General features: G+C 35.3%; 1 protein-coding gene and 1 pseudogene across 2 annotated transcripts; both read right to left on the bottom strand.

Annotated features, from left to right (window-relative positions):
• Window positions 1-5,263: 5,263 nt before the first annotated feature.
• LOC311087530 (putative inhibitor of apoptosis) lies at window positions 5,264-6,714 on the bottom strand (annotated as a pseudogene). Its single transcript has one exon. The product of its transcript is annotated as a putative inhibitor of apoptosis (transcript).
• Window positions 6,715-12,008: 5,294 nt separating this feature from the next.
• LOC311087529 (uncharacterized protein) lies at window positions 12,009-14,667 on the bottom strand (the record flags this gene model as incomplete). The annotated part of the gene is made up of 3 exons (XM_084120856.1): window positions 12,009-12,325; window positions 12,587-12,862; window positions 14,505-14,667. The coding sequence occupies 3 exons, from the start codon at window positions 14,665-14,667 to the stop codon at window positions 12,009-12,011; spliced, it is 756 nt and encodes a 251-aa protein (XP_083976982.1).
• Window positions 14,668-22,698: the final 8,031 nt, after the last annotated feature.

Genomic DNA, 22,698 nt, shown 5'->3' with positions numbered 1-22,698 from the left:
TAAATCACAGAGTGGTTCTCTCTCACACCAGCGTCTCTGACTCAGAGGAATGTATTCAGTGATGGGATGAGACTTTGTGAATGTTGTGTTGAATTTACTTCAAAGTAAAATCTTAAAAGTTTAAATGATATCTTTTAAAAATAAAAGATGTTTTAAATAAATTATTAAAAGTCTTAATAAAAACAAATATTCTACAACGATGGTCTGTGGAAAAATTCGACTTGAACTTAAAGTATATTTTTTTATTTATCATGGGTATGTAAAATAATTTGAAGCGTCACAAGTCATCTCACGCCTGTGAAATGTTCAATAATTTCTTAAGTTGTATCTGTGAGAAAATGACAACAACATAGGTCTATCTTCAGAGAGAGCAACCATGAGAACATTTAGAGACTGTCCCACTGATAGGCTGCTTATAAGGTCCTTCCGATCAGCGCTGAGAAAGAAGTTACTTGACCATAATGATAGCTTCAGGATATCGGGTGACAGACCGAGCCTCTGTGCATCGTGTCAGAGCGTATGTCATGTTAGTCTGCTAACGCCTTTCCATACTAAATTCATTTCAAAGCATAACCTTAAACGTTTACATTAGATATTTTAAAAGATTGATTAAATTAAATCTTTAAAGTTTGAATACATACTCATCTTCTATTTATCTTTTAGAAGACTTATGTATGATATAAATTATTTTGCTTAATGGTGACCTAAAGTATAATTGTTATTAAACAATGTCTGTTCAAAAACTGTACTTGGTCGTCTTAAATCTCATTTATATGAAAAAGATTCAAGCAGCATTTTTTTGTCCATCTGGGGGTTTCAATTTTTATGGTGGGGGCTTTCCATAGCTATCCCATACACCTAAACACGACCATCACAGAAAACTACATTTTCAAAATGAAATAAATAAATAATTTAATAAAATGTAAACAAAGTTTTAGCTAAATAAAAACACCTTACATTTCAAGAGAGCCGAAGTAGTTCTTTATGCAATGATAAAAACGATCCAAAAAAGCAAATAGTTTAAGTTGTCATAAACATAACACCCCCAGACCCTTCAGTGATAAACTACAGTGTGAACTGAAGCTTCAGGATACAGGGCGACATACCAGATGAGTCTCAAACTGTACTTAAGCGTCTTAGATCTTTTGTCCATACAACATGAAACATGTTGTCAAAGTTTGTCACAATGTTTTGCTGCTGCGTTGTTTTTAAGAAATCCGAGGACTTCACATTGCTCTTATTTAGACTAAGTTGTATCATTTGGAAAATCACCACACAATTTGAGAGACGCAATGTGTGATAAGTAAAAATCACACATCGTCTTAATTCAAAGTTCAAGTATAAGATCGTATAAGATCATTTTTTACTTGTATCTCCCGAACTATCCTTAATCAGTGTGGAAATATATCAGTGTGAGAATATACTATCGGTTATCTACTCAAAATACATGTAGAAGTTTCAAATGTTAGCATTTGTTGATGGTGGCCGCATGAACAGACTTTGGGGAGAGATATAGCAGGAAGCATGCCCTTTGACCTCCTCGATTTTGGAGGCTTTTTTGTTAAAGATTTAAAAAGATTCCCATCTACCGGTTCTCCCATCTACTCGCTTTTTCAAATGCGTGTTGCAACTGCGGTAGCTGTTATGCGTCAAGAATCTATGACAACATGTCTTCCGATAGCGCTTCATCGAGTTTAATTGTACATGTTCTACCGTCATGCCGCCTATATAATGATTTACACAACCAAGCTTGTCATTTAGACCGTACCTTTGACTTACCCGTCGAGAAGAAAGCAGGCACCTTCAGCGTCCCTCTTTCTCCTTCATTAGCTCTTTCCACCTGGGAAAAGCTATCCCGATATTTATTTACATACCGATAAATTAAATTTGAATTTAATTAAAACTTCTCCTGCATAACTATGATCCTGCATTATATTGTACCATGCAGTGCAGCCTTTTCAAATGTGCCGGGGCAGTATCAACGCCTCCCATATGGTCTAACGGTTAGGATTCCTGGTTTTCACCCAGGCGGCCCGGGTTCAACTCCCGGTATGGGAAGACAATAAAATTCAAGTTATTCAAGTTCATCAATAATCATTTTTAGTTATTCATAGTCTTAGAGGCCTACACGAACTGCAGAAACAAGCAGAAGATAAATGCTGTTTCAGTACTGAATCATTTTCACAAATACAAATATATTGAATCCAGAAAATTTCACTATGGAATATTTACTTTATCTATCATAATTTCAATTTAGTACGTCATCATTTAAACTTTTTCATCTCATAATTATGACGCATAGTCATAATTTCAACTTTTTAAGTCATAATTTCGACTTGTCATAATTTACCATTTTTGTCAATTACGCCTTTTTAATGTAATACTTAAAACGTTTTTAAGTCATAATTTGTTTGTTGACTATAGTAGTGTTGATGATGAAACGTGTTGAGTTAGGCTAGTGATTTTTGTCCCTCTCTGCTCTTTTTCAAGATGGCGGAACGACACGGAAGCCTCCTTGGACTTACCCGTCCCATGTAAATAAAGATAAGAAATTCTTCGCTTACGAGGATAAGTCAGATCATTGGCAGAGATCATTTTACACCCATGAGGACATATTTATGAATAAAGACAATGATTTTAGCTAATAAAATACAATTTTTCAACTGAGCGAATCTACACATGAGAGGCCTTCAGAAGTCATAACTTCAGGGGTCAACGGTTTAGGCCCGTTGGTTTAGGTATTTGTAAAATTCAAATACTGTATTACACTTTTCAAAGTTAGAATAAAAAGACCTGTTGTGTTTTATTAACAGGTTCTTTTTTTTGTTTTATAAATGTATTTTGCTTATTTCTACAAATATCAACCTGATAAATATGAATACGATTAAACAAGATCATTTTTAAGAAAAACCAGTGTTTTAAAATACAACTAAACCATGATAACGGATGATTTTTTGACAGTCCTACATAAATGTTTCAGGCATAGTGCAACCTTGCAATGTTCGATTTCTCTAACATCTCACTCACAACGCAAAACGTTGTAAATAAACATTTTCAAACTGTAATTTAACCATATTTTATTGATTTAAAGTTTTTGTTATTAACTAATACCTACTAACACTTCAACATCCGGCACAAATGAAAGAGATGTATTATTTGAAAAATGGAATGTTCAAAATCTACAGTTAGATATTCTCCTACTTAGTATCTTTGGGTGTATTTTTACACGGCAGCATATTTTGTCACACCATAGTGATGCAAAGTTCCACACCCGACTAACTTTAAAACATAATCTTTATACAGGAATGTAAATGTAAGATTCAAAAGACCAAATCACTAAGAATTTGTGATACACAAATAAATACACAAAAGTTTCCAAATGATGATGGTTTTATTACTTCGCTAGATTTAGTCATCTTGTTCAGATAGCAGGCGACACTGTTTCACATTTTGTGCGTTGGACCGTATGTGTTTTAGGTGAAGACGTTTCTTTGAGAGCCGTTTATAGAAATAAATGACGATTAAGAATTTAAGTGATAGTCTTTCTGTTTGACTAAATTGATATCAATCACACAAATACGAATCACACAAACTGTTTTACACTTAAACTATTACAACAGAATCACATCTGACTATTGCACCGAGAGGCATATTAAACAAAGTTTCACACTTTGGTAAAACCTGCAGATAAAATTGCACAAAAGTAAATTCTAATTCTAATTCTTCATCATCATGAGCCATTTAAAACAAATACAGAAAAGCCACTTGTGATCAGTTTTGACTGTTTGTAGTTGACATTGACATCTTGCTTCTTTAGCTTTTGTACAGTTTGCAAAAAGTACATAGAGTGTGGTCAAACATGTTCATATAGGAATGTATCCTATACATTATAGGTCCTTCTACACGACTACAAGACTAAACAAATCATATTTATTTTAGAACATCTTTCTGCTATGTCTACGAAACATCGACGTCAAAGATGAGTATTGCTGTTTTTCTGTTACCTATTACACTTCAAACTCGTCTAACTATTACACTTATTTTGTTATTATTACACAGTTATTTTGTGTGTGTCGCTAAACAACGGTTAAGCTAATGAATCACGGTTGATACGTGGTATTTTTACGTGAAAGGGGGGTTGATTCATTTTTTATTCCGTCCACACCAATACTTTGAGTTTTAGGCATCTGTCTTTTAGGCCCGATCCAGAAAACAGACATTCTTCTTTTTATGATCTTCTTTTTATTCGGCAGAATGCCGAAATGTTTTAACATATCGTAAGTTTCAATGGTTAGATAAATCATCTAACTATTATATCTAACAAGCACAGTCGCATTAGAGTTGGATTCTTGTTTATATTGAACATTGTTATTGAACCGCATGTTTAACAGCGCTAGTGTTCCCGGCCTCATCAAAGTTCACAAAGTTTTCACCAGAGCATACCGACTCTGAAACAAGACTTTGTTTAAAAGATTTTGTTTACATTTCTTCTGAAACACCCTGTTTTGAAATTGTTTAACATCGCTAGCGTAACACTTATCGTATTGTCGGGTGTGATTGTAATGTTTTGTATGGCGTTTTCTTTACACTTTCCCCCGGATATCTGTTTCCTACAGTTAGCTGTAATGTTAGTGAACTCTAGGTCTTCACATGTAGATTGGCTTGAATTGATAAAATTATGGTTTAAACCATCATCTTCACGTGAGACATTTACATTATATTATTATACCGCCCTAGTTTGTAAATAGCGCTAAAATGTATATTTTAACCCTTTATGCGGATATGCCGCACAAGGTTCTCTGTTCTCTGGTTCTATGTTTTTAAAAATAAAGACAAGGACGCCTCTTTCTATAAGCGACCCTCAAAATCTGTGCATACAACAAAACACATGTAGGTGTACAATTATTTATCAGAAAATTACTTTTGTTTGAAGAAAAACTCAGCTGGTGCTTGATAACTATTGAATCTATTAAACACAGTAATGATGTGTTTAATGCGATATTTATCACGTTTTAACTCAATACGCTAAAGGTCTATAAACTTTAACATCTTGTTGGTCAAATTAACTTAAAGCCTACGCATCCTAACTACTTTCTAAATGTTTGTTACAGAACTTATGGTGAACAATTCACCCATATGTTTTAAACGTGTAATGTTTAAACAGATTTTGTCACTGGATTGAAAGTGAAAATAATAAACTTCTCCTTTGTTTTTTATTCATCAAGTTAAATGTAAATTTGCAAATCCAAATGATAGGAAAACTTTATGATAGGAAAGTACGGACGGCGCCTTTGACCAATCCTCTACATATGGGGCACTTGCTCAGAGAAGGTGCACATTCTTTGCACACAACTAGGTGACCACAGGGGATGAAGACAATGTTCACTTCCTTATCCATGCAAACTTTGCATGTGCGCTCCTCTTGAAGTCTTCTTAACTGTTCCTCCATAGGCAAGTCTGAAAGATCTTGACTCGGGGATGCAGCTTCATTTGTCTGGGCCATCAGTTCTCTCAGCAGGCAGAAATCATTCTTCTTGATCCAGTTGCAGAAGACTTCTGCTGCTGCATTTCCTTTCGACAGGACTAACTCAATGAGCTGCCCTGTCTGCTGCTTGACTGTAGTGCAGTTACGAATAATGTCATACTCTTTCTGTGAGATGACGTTCTCCTCTAGAAGATGGTCCATTAAGCTCTGCACACTTTTTAGGTGCTGTGACACGGCAAGATGATGTTTCTTAAGAAAAGTAAGAAACTTACTTTCTCGCTCCTCCTCTCTCTTCTCATCTTCTGCACTTAGTAAATCACACACCAACTCTTGAACGGTTTTGTAATTTTCTCCACTCGTGAGAATTTTGCTCTGAACGGTTTGCTTCACCAGGCCACGCTCAAATCCCATCTCTAAAGCAGACTTCACCACAGGATTGTTCTCTTGTTCTCTCACAAATTCTCTTGAGTCGCTGTCTCCATTAGTCAATAGCTGCTCAAATAGTCTTGGAAATCTTGCTTGAATCTGATGAACAAACTCTTGGCCCTTTTCTTGCAGCAGGTATTCACATCTTGGAAACCACTTAGCATGTTCTACCCATGGATCATCACCAGATTCCCAACATCTGAGTCCACCATCGCAACAAAAGCACTTCAGGTCATCATTACGACCAACATAGTAAAAACCAGCCTTAGCCAATTGGTCTGGTCGAACAGTTATTCTTGAGGGCCAGTTGACAAATGTGAGTAACCTTTCTTCACACTGTTGCATTGCCGATCCATTGGAAAGGCCGCCACCAGATAAAGGTACATTATCTGCACGGTCACCTCGAACGAAGCGGCAGTTGGGGTAATGCCTCTGGTGTTCTGATACTGCACAATCTCCCGGTTCCCAGTTGCTAAGCTGGCCTCCACAACTGAAGCAAGCCACTCTGTCGTCCTGACCAAGGTAGTAGAAACCACTTTTGGCAAGCTCGGCTGGACTTACTGGTGCAAGAGTCCAGTTCTGAAAGGTGTCAAGGCGTTCCTGTTCCCGACGCATGCCAGGATTGTGACAAGCCGGAGGTCGCTGGTGAGACATATCCAGGTTTAAGTAAACTCCTCCGTTTGGCCTGAAACGGATGCCGTGGTGGTCGATGTTACGGCTGTCGCAGGGGCGGAAAGCTGTAGGATGGCTTCGTTGCGAAGCGGGGAAAAGGCACTTTTGATGAAGGCTCTGGATGAAGACATAAAAATGGGACCACAGGGTGTGTCCACTCAAGCCCTTCTCTTTGCCGGACATCCCATGACTAGTGTCTAGTCGTCCATGACAGAACACATCATCTTATTAAAAAATGTAATGAGAACAAAGAACAACACCACAAAATGTCCTTTCCTCTGTTCTGTACACAGCGGGCAAAATAGTTGTATCATTTGGAAAATCATTTTGAAAAATTCAGGTATTCACATCTTGGTTGTCGCCTCGGGAATACAGTAATTAAAATGCAGAAAACAAATATTGAAATATTGAAATATTGAATTATTCTAAATATTACTCTAAATATTATTATTATAATCCTATATTTATGAGCTCAGACATTTTTTAACCAGAATTTTTTATTTCAACATTATACTTTCGAGTATACATTGAAGTAGTGAAGAAAATGATAGACCGGCATTATGTACATAAAGTAAAACAACATTTACAGATGGTCTAACCAGAATAGAAAATCTCTGCAGGCTATCATGTTTTGCTCCAGGGTATAGTTGACCAGACTTTCAACTAATTAACCAACGTCAGTTTTTGCATTTTTTGACACCAGTGACACACAGAGATCCGTTACAAATGTCCATATATAGCGAGTATTTCTGTGATTTTGAATTCATCACAACATCCACGCAACACATCCAGAACTTTTCTAAGGATTACGCCAATCGGCTCTTTGCCGTTAAAAAACATGGGCGTTACATCAGGCCATGGCTTTGTCAAGCCTCTTACGACATCCATTTCATTTTTTGAAATTTGTCACACGTTTGGTATCCTGCGCACAATCTTTTTTCATATCACACGCAGCGTCGATGATCCTGTGCATCAAGCCAACCATTTGGCCTCTAAAATGATCTTTAAACATACAGTCTAGCATAGTTCTCAAACGACACTCTTTGCCCGTGGCACACTCACACACCGGATGATAATTGTACCCCGTATCGCCAGAACTCAACAGGGAGTCGTTCTCCATCAGGTTTTGCGTCGCCATTTTTTCAACTTTTCGAAGAGTCTCCTGAATCTCCTGCAATGTTCCTGGAATCTCCTGCAATGTTCCTGGAATCTCCTGAGTCCTTGCGGCACAGTCGTCCAGGGTTTGTGCGTTAATGCTCGGAAGTTTGTGGCTCAGAAGTTTGCGTCAGGCTCAGACAAACAGGACTTTCAACTTTTTGCAGTAGCACAGCAGTCCGAGGCTAGTAGAGCTAGAGCGTGCGTGAAATATTTATCAGGCTGGGGTCCGCCCCACTGTTGTGTGTAGAATGTACGGAGGTTGGCCTCAGGAAAGCCATAAATAACTAGTTCCTGCATAACCAACAAGTCCTACATGTCGCCAGAGAGAAGTTTGAATCGTTCGAGTCACACACAAGTGCAGCGATGGAGCGCGTGAACACAAGCAGTGTGAGAGGATTCCTGAGATCTTGCGATGATCTGACTGAGAAGATTTGCTGTTCAATACAGAAGAAACTCATTAAGAAGTACTTGAGCAGGTATAAAAACCTATTTTATTTGTGGATTAAAGAATAGAATAAAAAATAGGTATTTCTATAATAAAAGTATTTCTCTCTCACTATGGACACACAATCCCATGCATGCCAAACTATCATTTGGCATAACTAATCATTATCAACACATTTTTTGATAAAAATAACTATAAAGAGTTCCAAATGACACTTATTTTTGAGCCCCACACTTTTAAGCGCTCCAAAGTTCACTTTGTCCACAAAAAGGAACTTTGTCTAGCCTTAATTTACTGAAGGCTATGGATGTTAGGTAAATATGTTTATTAAATTGTACACATTCATTATTAATATGATGAAAATGGCTGTTATTTGTTTCTTATCCTCTCACATTAAATTACATGTATTATATAGGCCTATTTTAAGTTCAAAATAGTGAAATTAGAAAAAAGTTGATTATTTTTGTCGTTGTATTCTGTCAAATATGAAATGTTTAGTTTAGCTACTTGCACCTTATCTGGCACTTTATGACCGTTATCAGCTATTATCAGATACTATTGTCCTAACATAGACTATTGTTTTAACTCTGGTTTAACCTGCTGTGCGTCTGTTCACCGTCCATCATGTGCTCTAACACCTGCAGCATCAGCCGGTTCATTGACTTTGGTTGCCATATTTATGAGCTTATCTGGCCTTTGAAAAAGTGAATGTTTGAACTCTGGTGTATGCTAAATGAAAACAGGCGAACGGGTGTATGAATGTGTCTACAGGTGTATCTAACCCTAACAACTAATGACCAACTTTATTTTTGCTATTGTACATACATTTTATTCTTCTATTTGTCTTTGGTTAGCACAGCTGGAGAAGAACAACAGGGAGGTTGGAAGACACAGTAGAGGAACTACAGAATAAATATGGAGAGAAAACTGCATTAAAAAGGATCAAGTCCATAGTGAAAAAAATCAGAAAAAAGAATATCAAACGTAGGAAAAGATTTATAATTTACTTTGTTAGTAGTCAATATGTTTCTCAGTAAGCTTTACTATAATGTTTACATGGTTTTGGTTGTGTATTTAATTGTTAATTTTTTAACAGATGGTGACGTTCAAACGCTGAGCATTCAAACACATTCTGGAAACATGACAAATCAACAGCCTAACAACCTTCCGCAATGACAGCATAATAATTCTACATCATTCGGACAGCCATTAATTCAGAACCCTAATCGGCTTAACTTAACAATTGACCAGAAGAATGGTGGGACAATAGTTGCTACAATCATGGTAGAAAAAACAATATATGGTGATGTTAACATCAGTGCGGTGAGTGTCTGATAATTTAAGAAAGTAGGAGTAGGAGATATCTAACTGTATAGTGCGAACATTCCACTATCCGTTTATTTGGGGTCAGATGTTAGTAGGTATTAGTTAATAACAAACAAAAACTTTAAATCAACATAATATTAATAAATAAAATATGGTATAATTACAGTTTGAAAATGTTTATTTACAATGTTGCGCGTTGTGAGTGAGATGTTAGAGAAATCTGGTTGCACTATGCCTGAAACTTAGTCATCAACATCTAAACTAAACATTATCATGGTTTAGTTGTATTTCAAATCACTGTTTTTTCTTGATGAATGATCTTGTTTAATCGTGTATTCAGTCCATATTGATCAGGTTGATATTTGTAGAAATAAGCAAAAAGAACAAGTTAATGGCCTTGTGTCAGACTTTGTGACACTTAACTTTTTATTCTAACTTTGAAAAGTGTAATACAGTATTTGATTTTTACACATGCAGTGTTTTTTGCCAACTGGCCTACCCCTGAAGTTATGACTTCTGAAGGCCTAGATTCTTAATATCTTAATATCTGCTAACTCTTTATTGTGATGCCCCCAACAGATATTTTATTCTAATATTACTTATTCCAACCCTACCAGTCCACTAATACTCTACTAACACTAATGAGAGTTTACTTTACACACTCTGACTCTCACAAGCGAGTTAGTGGACATGCAGGTGCAACACTACTATAGTCAACAACCAAATTATGACTTAAAACCGTTTTAAGTATTACATTAAAATGGTAAATTATGACTTAAAAAGTTCAAATTAGGTAACACTTTATAATAACGTTCAGTTGTAAGTCATTAATAAGTGGTTAGTTAATGATGAACTAATCATTTACAAAACATATATAGATGATTAGGAAGTGATATGCTAACATTTTATATATGTTTTGTAAATGCCGTTACAAATCATTTACAAGTGATTAGTAAATGATTAACTAATCATTTATGAAACATGACTATGAGTTCATAAATGATTAATAAGTGATATGTTAATTATTTATTAATGTTTTGTAGATTCAGTTATAAGTAATTTACAAGTAATAAGATAATGATTAACTAATCGTTTACAAAACATGACTATACGTATCATAAATGTTCTATAAATTGTTACTTTTTTGAATGGTTTGTAGATTCAGTTATAAATTATTTACAAGTGATTAGATAATGATAAACTAATAATTTACAAAACATGACTATACATTTATAAATGATTATTAAGTAATAAGCCCGCAACAATTTACAAATCTGTCATAAGTTAACTTTAAAAAAAATAGCATATCATAAAAGGATCAAACAGATCCTTAGTGAATGATTATTAAGTTACTAGTTAATATATTATTCATCACTGAAATGTCAATGTACCATTATCTCAATAAACAATTGTTAATCATGAACAAATGATGATCAAAACATTAGTAAATGATAAGTATATCATGTTTTGATGCATCGTTAAAGTTGTAAGCTGGTGGGTTAAAACCCACGAAAATGCAATTATGCTAAAGCTCTTTTTTTTTTAAGAATAATAAATTACTAGTTGTCAAATGAATAAACATTTTTAAATGACTTAAAGTCAGGGGATTGCAATGCGTTAAGTTAAATCCTTTCACTCATCGGTGCAGATTTGTGTTCTGTGTGGGATCTAGTGATGTGAACTGGTTTTACCTTCCACGGAAGCTCACATCAGGTGCACAGTGGTTATAGACTCCATGTGTTTCAGAGAAGACAGCTGTCTATACCCTCACCAGTCAGCACTTACACTGCAGTACACACTACAGTGTTCAACACCTGTTATAGATGATGTGTAAACGCATGAATAAATCATTTACAACCCTTTCTACATCCCCTAATCTAAAGTGTAAACTATTCATCACTTGTAAATGTGTTACAAGTCATTTGTAGATCTTTCTTAACTGTTACAAATGATCTGTATGTGTATACAAGGCATTTACAACCCTTTCTACATCCCCTAATCTAAAGTGTAAACTATTCATCACTTGTAAATGTGTTACAAGTCATTCGTAGATCTTTCTTAACTGTTACAAATGATCTGTACGTGTATACAAGGCAATTACAACCCTTTCTACATCCCCTAATTACTTCACTTCACTTGTTGCAATAGAAATGTGTAAGCAGGCAAATCATCTGATTACTGTAAGCTGCAAAACAATCATTATTTTACAGTGTCCAAATATGAGGAAATGATGCTTAAATGTGACAGCAGAATAACATTTATTTCAACAATGCAGTCAAAAAATAGCATAATTTCTATTAAATGTAGCAAACACACAAATAACCTGTAACTGGCATGTTTGCAAAAAAAAAAATGCATTTCTATAATCTCCACATGACAAATGGTAATTTTGGTAACAACACTTACCACATCTCTCAACACTTTAAGGGGAATATGTTCCTCCTAAACATGTAATAATGCCTATAACGTTGCCAAACTGGCACAGCACCTTACTTTTTACTTTCTCTTAATTATGGGGAGAAGCTTTCCATTCTTTTTCAACTTAACAACCTCTGACAAAAGTGCTGGGTCATTGCATAAGGCATCTGAACACTTCTGGATAAAGGTCTGCAGCTTCTGGCCTCTGGAGTAGCCTTGTAGGAGTTCTTCATACTTTGTTTGTGACACAATGGCAAGTTCTGCAATTGCAGCACTGGCGACCACTGTGTTTCTGTCCACTCCGACAGCCTTGTAGGAAGACCTCAAGTTCTTCCCATGCCTGAACTGACGTAAGATCTTTTTGTATCTTTTCACAACCTGATTTGGATTTACAGCTGCAAAAAAAACCAAAAAAAAAACACCAGTTCTATCATTGAAGCGTACTGTGAACCAAAGGTCTAATAATTACAATAACACTACATTTTTTGTCTCTTATCTTGTGTATTGCAGGCTCTCCATAAGGAGGTCCTACATGACACTGTCTACACATCTACACTGTCCCCTTGAATAAAGATTTCTCCCCACTAAACTCTTATGTCTGATCCAGCCACCAATCAACTGCTCAGCTAAAGATGATCAAAACTAACACTACTTACCTCTCTTTACAAAGTTTCTTTCCTTCCTTATCTTCTCTTTCTTCTTCTTCTTCCCCTTCTGGTTCTTTTTTTTCTTGTACTTGTTGCGCCTTTTTACTTTCTTTCTCTGATAATCAGAAGACGAGGAGGAGGAGGAGGAGGAGGAGGATGAAGAAGACAAGGAAGATGATGTAGGGGAGTAAGATGCTGCTTGTTTGAATGACTCTGATGAGTTAGAAAACTCTGAGTCATTGAGGGCATCCGAAACATCTATCCCAGCACCTCTTTTCTTCTTATCTAATGCAGAGAGAGAAAGATTAATACTTTGACACATAACACCAAAATAAAGTTATGACCTCATCCGAATAAATATAATTTTTCTATTGTCAGAGATAAGCTTTCTTAAAAGGTTTGTTACTTTAATAGTGAAAATGTGGTAAAATGTAAAAAAGTGATCTTTATGTTTACTGTCAGTTTGTCATGTTTCCTTTGCTGAATAGCTATACCCAAGTAAGTTAGGGGTAGTTCCAGTACCACATGTTTTTTGTATTTCTTACTTACCCACTTGGCTTATGTATTTTCTAATTTCTTTTCTTTTTTGGCTAAAGTGTGCAAGTAGACATAAAGACTTTTATTATGATTTATCATAATAATAATTTAATTATTATGATAATTTTTTGTGTCCTCTCATAAACTCAGGGATCCCATTATTTTTTGAGCATGACATTCAATAATATTCAAGGACTATGGGCCCTATTTTAACAGTCTGAAACGTAAGCATCAAACGCAAAACGCAAGTAAATATGTGGGCAGATCTCGGGCGCTGTTGCTATTATACCGGCGGGATAAATGTCTCTTGCGCCCGATGCAAATCTAAAATGTGTTGGTCAGAAGTAGCTTCATTACTCATAGGTGTGGTTTGGGCGTAACGTGAAATAAACCAATCAGAGGGACATCTCACATTCCCTTTAAGAGCAGGCGCGCTTGTTCCATAGCGGATTGATATTATAACGGCGGATTTGCCAGGCGCTGTTCACAGCCGAGGAGACCGACGTTCTCGTCAGGGCCGTAAAACACAGAGAAGTGACATTGTATGGGGATGGGAGAAACCCACCCAAATTAGCTTCGGTTAAACAGGCATATAATAATTTGGGGTAAATGTGTAAGCTAGATTTATGCCTATTTTTTCACATCGTCATGGACACCACAATGATTTCCCTCATGTGGTAATATTTTTCCTTGTATTTAATGTATGCTTTGCAAAAATGAAAACTGCTGCTTCTGTGTAGATGAGATAAGCAAACGTTGTGCACACACTACATTGATTATGGCCAAGCATGCGCCCTTAAAATAGCCTCTGAATAACATGCGCAACGCGCCACTGACTTTAGACTAGGTTTTTCCTGGTCTGTTGCAGAATTGTTTTCTGAAACTGCAAAATAGCACCTGGGAACATTTGCACCGGAACACGCCTCCTCTTTGCGCTGAACCGCCCCCGGGAGCGCAAGTTCATTTCCTAATTTACCGACATGCGTCTGAGGAGGGAAATGTCTGCTGTGCATGGGTGCAAAATAGGAATGATACATTCGCCGGTGTACAAAGTCCATTGCGCTGGGTGCAAGATAGGGCCCATTGACTTAAAGTAAATGAAAATTCTACCTGTTTTCTAAATGTATGTTATAAATCTTATTGTGAAAAATCCATTTATGTTTCATTTAACTCAGATGTGCGTCACAATACAGGAGAAAATATCTGTTCCTGCTTACATTTTATCACGTCTTTAAGTCCCCAGTAGTTATCCAGCGAGTTTGACATCATTTCAAAACAAATTATGCAAATATTAAGGTGTTTTGGAGTTTGTTTTAGCATTTTGCAATAGCTTGTCAACATGAAGTTTAGTTACTGTTACTGTGAATGTAATTGTAAATTTGATAGTTACATTCTGATAACTGCTTCAGTAGAGAGTCTCTTTCTTCGGTCAACTCAGCAATTTTCTTTGATTGAAGGTCTTCTTTTTTCTTTGCCTTAATGAGTTGTGTGCGACATTTCTTTGCAAACAGCACAGCTGTTGGGGATTGTGTATGGAGCGAATTATGTGCCATAATTTAACAAACAAATCCAGAATTTTGCAAACAAACTCAATCTACTTCGCAAAGGAAAACTCCACTCGCAAACAAACTCGATCCGCTTTGCAAAGGAAAACTCGACTCGCAAACAAACAGAAACCAATGTGCAAGCACAAAGGTCAGTTTGAGTGAAAATGCAGTGGAGTAACAAATATGTATTGTGTTTTACAAATATATATAAATGAACCAAGATAATACTTCACAAATATATACAAACCATCCTTCAAATTGCATGTAACCTTTGAACAAATACCAAATCTAGTGCATACAAATGCATATCTGTCTGTTATGATTGTGGGACACTTGGCTTTTTATGAGATCTCTCGGCTCGATTTTCTCACAAATGTGTCCAGGCAGATTTTCTCACAAATGTGTCCAGGCAGATTTTCTCACAAATGCGTCCAGGCAGATTTTCTCACAAATGCAGTTGAGCAACTTCGTCTTCTAAAACAGTAGATGGCGCTAAACTAGAGGCTAATTTAGCGCTAGTCTCCCAGGAGAAGCACTGATTTGAAACTTGCCTTTGCCTACAGCTGAGGAAAATGACCGGTGAACGGGTGTGTTTCTGTCTTATTTGATCTATAATTAACCTTTTTGAGGTTTTCTCTTGCAAAATGTTTATTGCATATCTAGACAGAAATCCACATTAGCACTTAGTAGCACTTCATTCTCTCTAGGATCGGGGAATCTATAAGCTGAAAGCTCTGCCATCATGTTGCTTTTTGTCATTTTTTTCTGCATCGGACTCATGCGAAATTACTAAATTAGTTTACTAATGTTCTCATTCATTTATGGAGAACGAAAGAAATAGATTTGTTCAAGTATAGACATAATCACTAATTTAGAGTGTAAAAAGATAATTTTGAATGGTAAGTAAGGTGGGGTGGTGGAATTTTGAAATCTGTATTTTAAATGCCTTTGTACTTATATATATATATATAGTACAATATATATATATATATATATATATATATATAGTACAATATGTATATATATATATATATATATATATATATATATTATGAAATGAAATTAATTATATATTACATGCTTATATTTTGTAAAAGCTTGAGTTTCATAGTTAGTTATAGATGTCAGATAAATGTATGTTATGTAGTGAAAGTATTTAAAAAAAAGTTTTCTCATATAGTAAATTATGAAGTAGCATTAAATAACTTAGCTAAAAGTTTCTCCAAATCAAAAGTACAATACTTGTGCCAATGGACTTTCACCACTACTGTATCTGAATTTATATGTTATGTATTCGCCTTCTTTCCTTCTTCTATGTCTTTTCACCTATCTCCCAGGAGATGCCAGCAAGGCAGTCATAGAATAATAAAGAAGTCAATTAGGCACAAGTCAATATATAGTCATTCCAAAGTCTCCCTCTTCAAATGGATGACATTTCTGTACAGGTTAGTTAAACCACCACACACACCGCCCCCATCACCTGCTGTCAATTAATTTTCTGTACTTTTTAGGTTCTCTCAAGGACTTTGTTTGCGGCAAATTGATATGATGGAGGATGACATAGCAGGGAGCTCTGCAACCTTGTCAAAGATGGCCAAAAAAGTGCGAGAGGCATGTGTGGTGGCAATGGACCGATTGAGGAGAAGAAGAGGACAACAAATAGGGGGCAGAAGACAGTTCATTGTTATAGATGAGAGTCACTTTCGACATAAAAGAAAGGCAATAATAATAATTATTATTACAAGTAATATAATAACTTTTAATATTACATAACTATTTAAATGTTAAAGTATCCACAATAATTACACAAGGTTTAAACCATGATCTATTTAAATTAATTTCAAATCTATTTAATATTCCTTTCTTTCTTTGGACATTTTTTTTTTTTCAGTATGGGCGAGGAAGAATGGATGGTGGATGGAAAAGGAGGAAGTGGGTGTTTGGCATGCTGGTGGTGAAATACCATGGACACAAATCTGGAAAAGCATGTTCTCCGCTTAGTTGAAAGGAGGACCAGAAGGGAACTTATTCCACTTATTGCTCACCATGCCAAGAGAGGGTCCATCATCCTCAGTGATGAGTGGAGGGCTTACCGACATGCTCTGCCTCAGCTCGGATACAGGCATTGTACAGTGAACCACAGTGTGGCATTTGTTGATTCCCAAACAGGAGCTCACACCCAACACATTGAGAGGGCCTGGAGAACCCTCACATTTAGGGGAAACCGCACAGAGGAATACTGGTGGACCACCTTGCCGTTATTGAATGGCACGAATGGCTGGCAAAAGAATATCACAATGGAGCCCTAGGTCGTCTCATTCATGACATTGGAAAACTCTATAGATAGATGATGTTGCATTTTCAGTGGTATTTCCAGCACTTTTGTCAGAGGTTGTTAAGTTGAAAAAGAATGGAAAGCTTCTCCCCATAATTAAGAGAAAGTAAAAAGTAAGGTGCTGTGCCAGTTTGGCAACGTTATAGGCATTATTACATGTTTAGGAGGAACATATTCCCCTTAAAGTGTTGAGAGATGTGGTAAGTGTTGTTACCAAAATTACCATTTGTCATGTGGAGATTATAGAAATGCATTTTTTTTTTTTTGCAAACATGCCATTTACAGGTTATTTGTGTGTTTGCTACATTTAATAGAAATTATGCTATTTTTTGACTGCATTGTTGAAATAAATGTTATTCTGCTGTCACATTTAAGCATCATTTCCTCATATTTGGACACTGTAAAATAATGATTGTTTTGCAGCTTACAGTAATCAGATGATTTGCCTGCTTACACATTTCTATTGCAACAAGTGAAGTGAAGTAATTAGGGGATGTAGAAAGGGTTGTAATTGCCTTGTATACACGTACAGATCATTTGTAACAGTTAAGAAAGATCTACGAATGACTTGTAACATTTACAAGTGATGAATAGTTTACACTTTAGATTAGGGGATGTAGAAAGGGTTGTAATTGCCTTGTATACACGTACAGATCATTTGTAACAGTTAAGAAAGATCTACGAATGACTTGTAACATTTACAAGTGATGAATAGTTTACACTTTAGATTAGGGGATGTAGAAAGGGTTGTAAATGCCTTGTATACAAGTACAGATCATTTGTAACAGTTAAGAAAGATCTACGAATGACTTGTAACACATTTACAAGTGATGAATAGTTTACACTTTAGATTAGGGGATGTAGAAAGGGTTGGAAATGATTTATTCATGCACAGCAAAATCCCCAGTGTTAAATCAACACTGCTCAGAGCACATATGGTCCCACTCTACATGGTGTTAAAGTAACACTGAAGCAGTGTTAAAGTTAATGAGACAATTAAGTGATCAATTGAGTGATGATTGAGCATTAGTGATAAACACCTGTTGTTGTTAACAAGCAGAATCACTGAAGGAAAGAGAAACAGTAGAACTACAACTGACTTCAGCCACAGCCTTAAATTAAATCAGATGAAGATAAAAAGACATTAAATCTGTGAAGATCTCAGCAGAGGAGGATTAAACAACTCCACAAACAGAATTACCAGCCTCACTTATTACTAACCAGACTGACTTTATTTCTGTCATATGTCTATGAACCGAGGTTTAGATGTTGATGTTTTAAAATGTTTGGTCACCATTATGGTGATCAGTGCTTCCTTTAGTTGGTCAGTTTGCCTTGGCAATTCGAGTGCAATTTTGCTCTTTGTAACAGTGTTTACCAAAACACATCATTTATTGCAAAGAAAGCCTTTCTCAATCATCACTCAATTGATCACTTAATTGTCTCATTAACTTTAACACTGCTTCAGTGTTACTTTAACACCATGTAGAGTGGGACCATATGTGCTCTGAGCAGTGTTGATTCAACACTGGGGAATTTACTGTGTGCGTTTACACATCATCTATAACAGGTGTTGAACACTGTAGTGTGTACTGCAGTGTAAGTGCTGACTGGTGAGGGTATAGACAGCTGTCTTCTCTGAAACACATGGAGTCTATAACCACTGTGCACCTGATGTGAGCTTCCGTGGAAGGTAAAACCAGTTCACATCACTAGATCCCACACAGAACACAAATCTGCACCGATGAGTGAAAGGATTTAACTTAACGCATTGCAATCCCCTGACTTTAAGTCATTTTAAAATGTTTATTAATTTGACAACTAGTAATTTATTATTCTTTAAAAAAAAGAGCTTTAGCATAATTGCATTTTCGTGGGTTTTAACCCACCAGCTTACAACTTTAACGATGCATCAAAACATGATATACTTATCATTTACTAATGTTTTGATCATCATTTGTTCATGATTAACAATTGTTTATTGAGATAATGGTACATTGACATTTCAGTGATTAATAATATATTAACTAGTAACTTAATAACCATTTACTAAGGATCTGTTTGATCCTTTTATGATATGCTATTTTTTTAAAGTTAACTTATGACAGATTTGTAAATTGTTGCGGGCTTATTACTTAATAATCATTTATAAATGTATATTCATGTTTTGTAAATTATTAGTTTATCATTATCTAATCACTTGTAAATAATTTATAACTGAATCTACAAACCATTCAAAAAAGTAACAATTTATAGAACATTTATGATACGTATAGTCATGTTTTGTAAACGATTAGTTAATCATTATCTTATTACTCGTGAATTACTTATAACTGAATCTACAAAACATTTATAAATAATTAACATATCACTTATTAATCATTTATGAACTCATAGTCATGTTTCATAAATGATTAGTTAATCATTTACTAATCACTTGTAAATGATTTGTAACGGCATTTACAAAACATATAAAATGTTAGCATATCACTTCCTAATCATCTATATATGTTTTGTAAATGATTAGTTCATCATTAACTAACCACTTATTAATGACTTACAACTGAACGTTATTATAAAGTGTTACCCAGTACGGAAACAGCATTTTTACATATCTTCTGCTTGTTTCTGCAGTTCGTGTAGGCCTCTAAGACTAAAATTGATTATTGATGAACTTGAATAACTTGAATTTTGTTGAAAATAATTGTCTTCCCATACCGGGAGTCGAACCCGGGCAGTCTGGATGAAAACCAGGAATCCTAACCGCTAGACCGTTGATACTGCCCCGGCACATTTGAAAAGGCTGCACTGCACGGTACAATATAATGCAGGATCATAGTTATGCAGGAGAAGTTTTAATTAAATTCAAATTTAATTTATCGGTATGTAAATAAATATCGGGATAGCTTTTCCCAGGTGGAAAGAGCTAATGAAGGAGAAAGACTTTGAAAGGGAAGTTGCCTGCTTTCTTCTCGACGGGTAAGTCAAAGTTACGGTCTAAATGACAAGCTTTTTCCATTGCTTGGTTGTGTAAATCATTATATAGGCAGCATAACGGTAGAACATGTATAGTTAAACTCGATGATGTGCTATTGGAAGACATGTTGTCATAGCTTCTTGGCACATAACGGTTACCAAAGTTGCAACACGCATTTGAAAAAGCGAGGCGCTAGAGAGCACTATTCGTTTAAATGCAAAATAGAATTTCACCGCTAGATGGGAGGACTAACTTGTAGGTTCTTTAACAAAAAGCCTACAAAATCGAGGAGGTCAAAGGGCATGATTTCTGCTATAGCTCTCCCCAAAGTCTGTTCATGCGACCACCATCAACAAATGCTAACATTTGAAACTTCTACATATATTTTGAGTAGATAAACGATAGTATATTCTCCGAAATGTTTTTGCACTGATAAAGGATAGTTCGGGAGATACAAGTAAAAATGATCTTATACATCTTATACGTGTAATAGATCATAGCTACCAGAAAGATTAAATATTCGCTCAAGACCAACTTTACTTATCACACATTGCGTCTCTGAAATCGTGTGGTGATTTTCCAAATGATACAACTTAGTCTAAGTAAGAGCAACGTGGAGTCCTCGGATTTCTTAAAAACAATACAACAACAAAACATGTTGTATGGACAAAAGATCTAAGATTTAAGACGGCTAAGTACAGTTTTTCAACCATCTAAAGTTTTTGAACAGAAAAAATTTAAAGAATAGAAGATATGATTTTAATAAAACTTTAAAGATTTGATTTAAACAGTCTTTTAAATTAATTTAGTATGAACTCTGGATGTGCTCTGAAATGCAGACTAGCTTTACTGTGACATTGTCCCCCCGAGACTCATCTGGTATGTCGCCCTATATCCTGAAGCTTCAGTTCACACTGTAGTTTATCTCTGAAGGGTCTGGGGGTGTTTTATGACAACCTAAACTATTTGCTTTTTGGATTGTTTTTTATCGTTGCATAAAAGAACTACTTCACCTCTCTGGAAATGTAAGTTTTTTTTATTTATATATTGATTTAGATAAAACTTTGTTTACATTTTTTAAATACACTTTAGTAACATAATATGTTATTATTCATTGGTTATATATTTTATTAATAATAATTTAATTTAAAATAGAGCTTAGTTCATTTTTTAGAACCATGTGTGTGCACGTGTGCAAAACAACTTAGAAATGATATTAAATTATTTACTTATTTATTTCATTTTTTGAAAATGTAGTTTTTAGGTGTACATGATAGAATATGCAGTGACGGCACAAACATCATTATAGCTATGGAAAACCATAAAAATTTAATCTTTTCATATAAATGAGATTTAAGACGACTAAGTACAGTTTTTCAACACTCTAAAGTTTTGAACAGACATTGTTTAATAACAATTATACTTTAGGTCACCATTAAACAAAATAATTTATATCATACATAAATCTTCTAAAAGATAAATAGAAGATGTCTATGTATTCAAACTTTAAAGATTTCATTTAATCAACCTTTCATTTTAAAAGATCATATTTAAACTTTTAAGGTTATGCTTTGAAATGAATTTAGTATGGAAAGGCGTTAGCAGACTAACATGACATACGCTCTGACACGATGCACAGAGGCTCGGTCTGTCACCCGATATCCTGAAGCTATCATTATGGTCAAGTAACTTCTTTCTCAGCGCTGATCGGAAGGACCTTATAAGCAGCCTATCAGTGGGACAGTCTCTAAATGTTCTCATGGTTGCTCTCTCTGAAGATAGACCTATGTTGTTGTCATTTTCTCACAGATACAACTTAAGAAATTATTGAACATTTCACAGGCGTGAGATGACTTGTGACGCTTCAAATTATTTTACATACCCATGATAAATAAAAAATATATATACTTTAAGTTCAAGTCGAATTTTTCCACAGACCATCGTTGTAGAATATTTTGTTTTTATTAAGACTTTTAATAATTTATTTAAAACATCTTTTATTTTTTAAATATATCATTTAAAGGGGTGGTTTACTGCTTTTTTTCTTGTCATGATTGTGTTTATGGTGTGCAATATAATATGTCTTCGTTGTTTTTGTTTTTTTAAAAGGCTTATTTTTCTTAAATTTCACCTTTATTGTAAGCCGCTTTCTCCTCTGTCATTTGAACGACCGGTTGACTTCCCGATGCTATGAAACCACTCCCTCAGAAACAGGCAATGGGCTCAGATTGGTTAGTTGGGCCGGTGTGTTGTAATTGGCTAAACTGCGTAGAGCACGTTGTCGGAAACTTCACGCCCATTACCTTTACGGGCGAAAGTTGCACGTGCTCCGGTCAAATGTAAATAATGGTGTCAATACTGCCATATCAGTTTGAGCCAGAATCAGACCCAGAAAGCGACAACGAAGAGAGTCAAGCACCTCCGCAAACACGGCTCTTACAAAATGTTTCAGAATGGTAATTTTTTATTATTATTATTCTATTCTATTCCATTCTACTATTATTATTATTATGAATTTCGATACGCTGCTACTTGAAAATGCTACTGCTGCTTGTTAGCTTTTTATATACGGTTTTCTCCTGATTAAACAATTAATATAACTGAATACATGACTGAGTAATACCGTTTATTAAAGTTATTGTTTTATCGATATAATGAACAACCGTTTATTTACAAAACTTAGTTTACTCAGTGTATCGTTTTCTTTAGGTGTATATGTGGCAAC

This window comes from Abramis brama (genome assembly GCF_963993115.1).
Source record: "Abramis brama genome assembly, chromosome: 7".
NCBI lineage: Eukaryota > Metazoa > Chordata > Actinopteri > Cypriniformes > Leuciscidae > Abramis > Abramis brama.
Note: the sequence above shows the minus strand (reverse complement) of the source record. Positions and strands in the feature narration are given on the sequence as shown.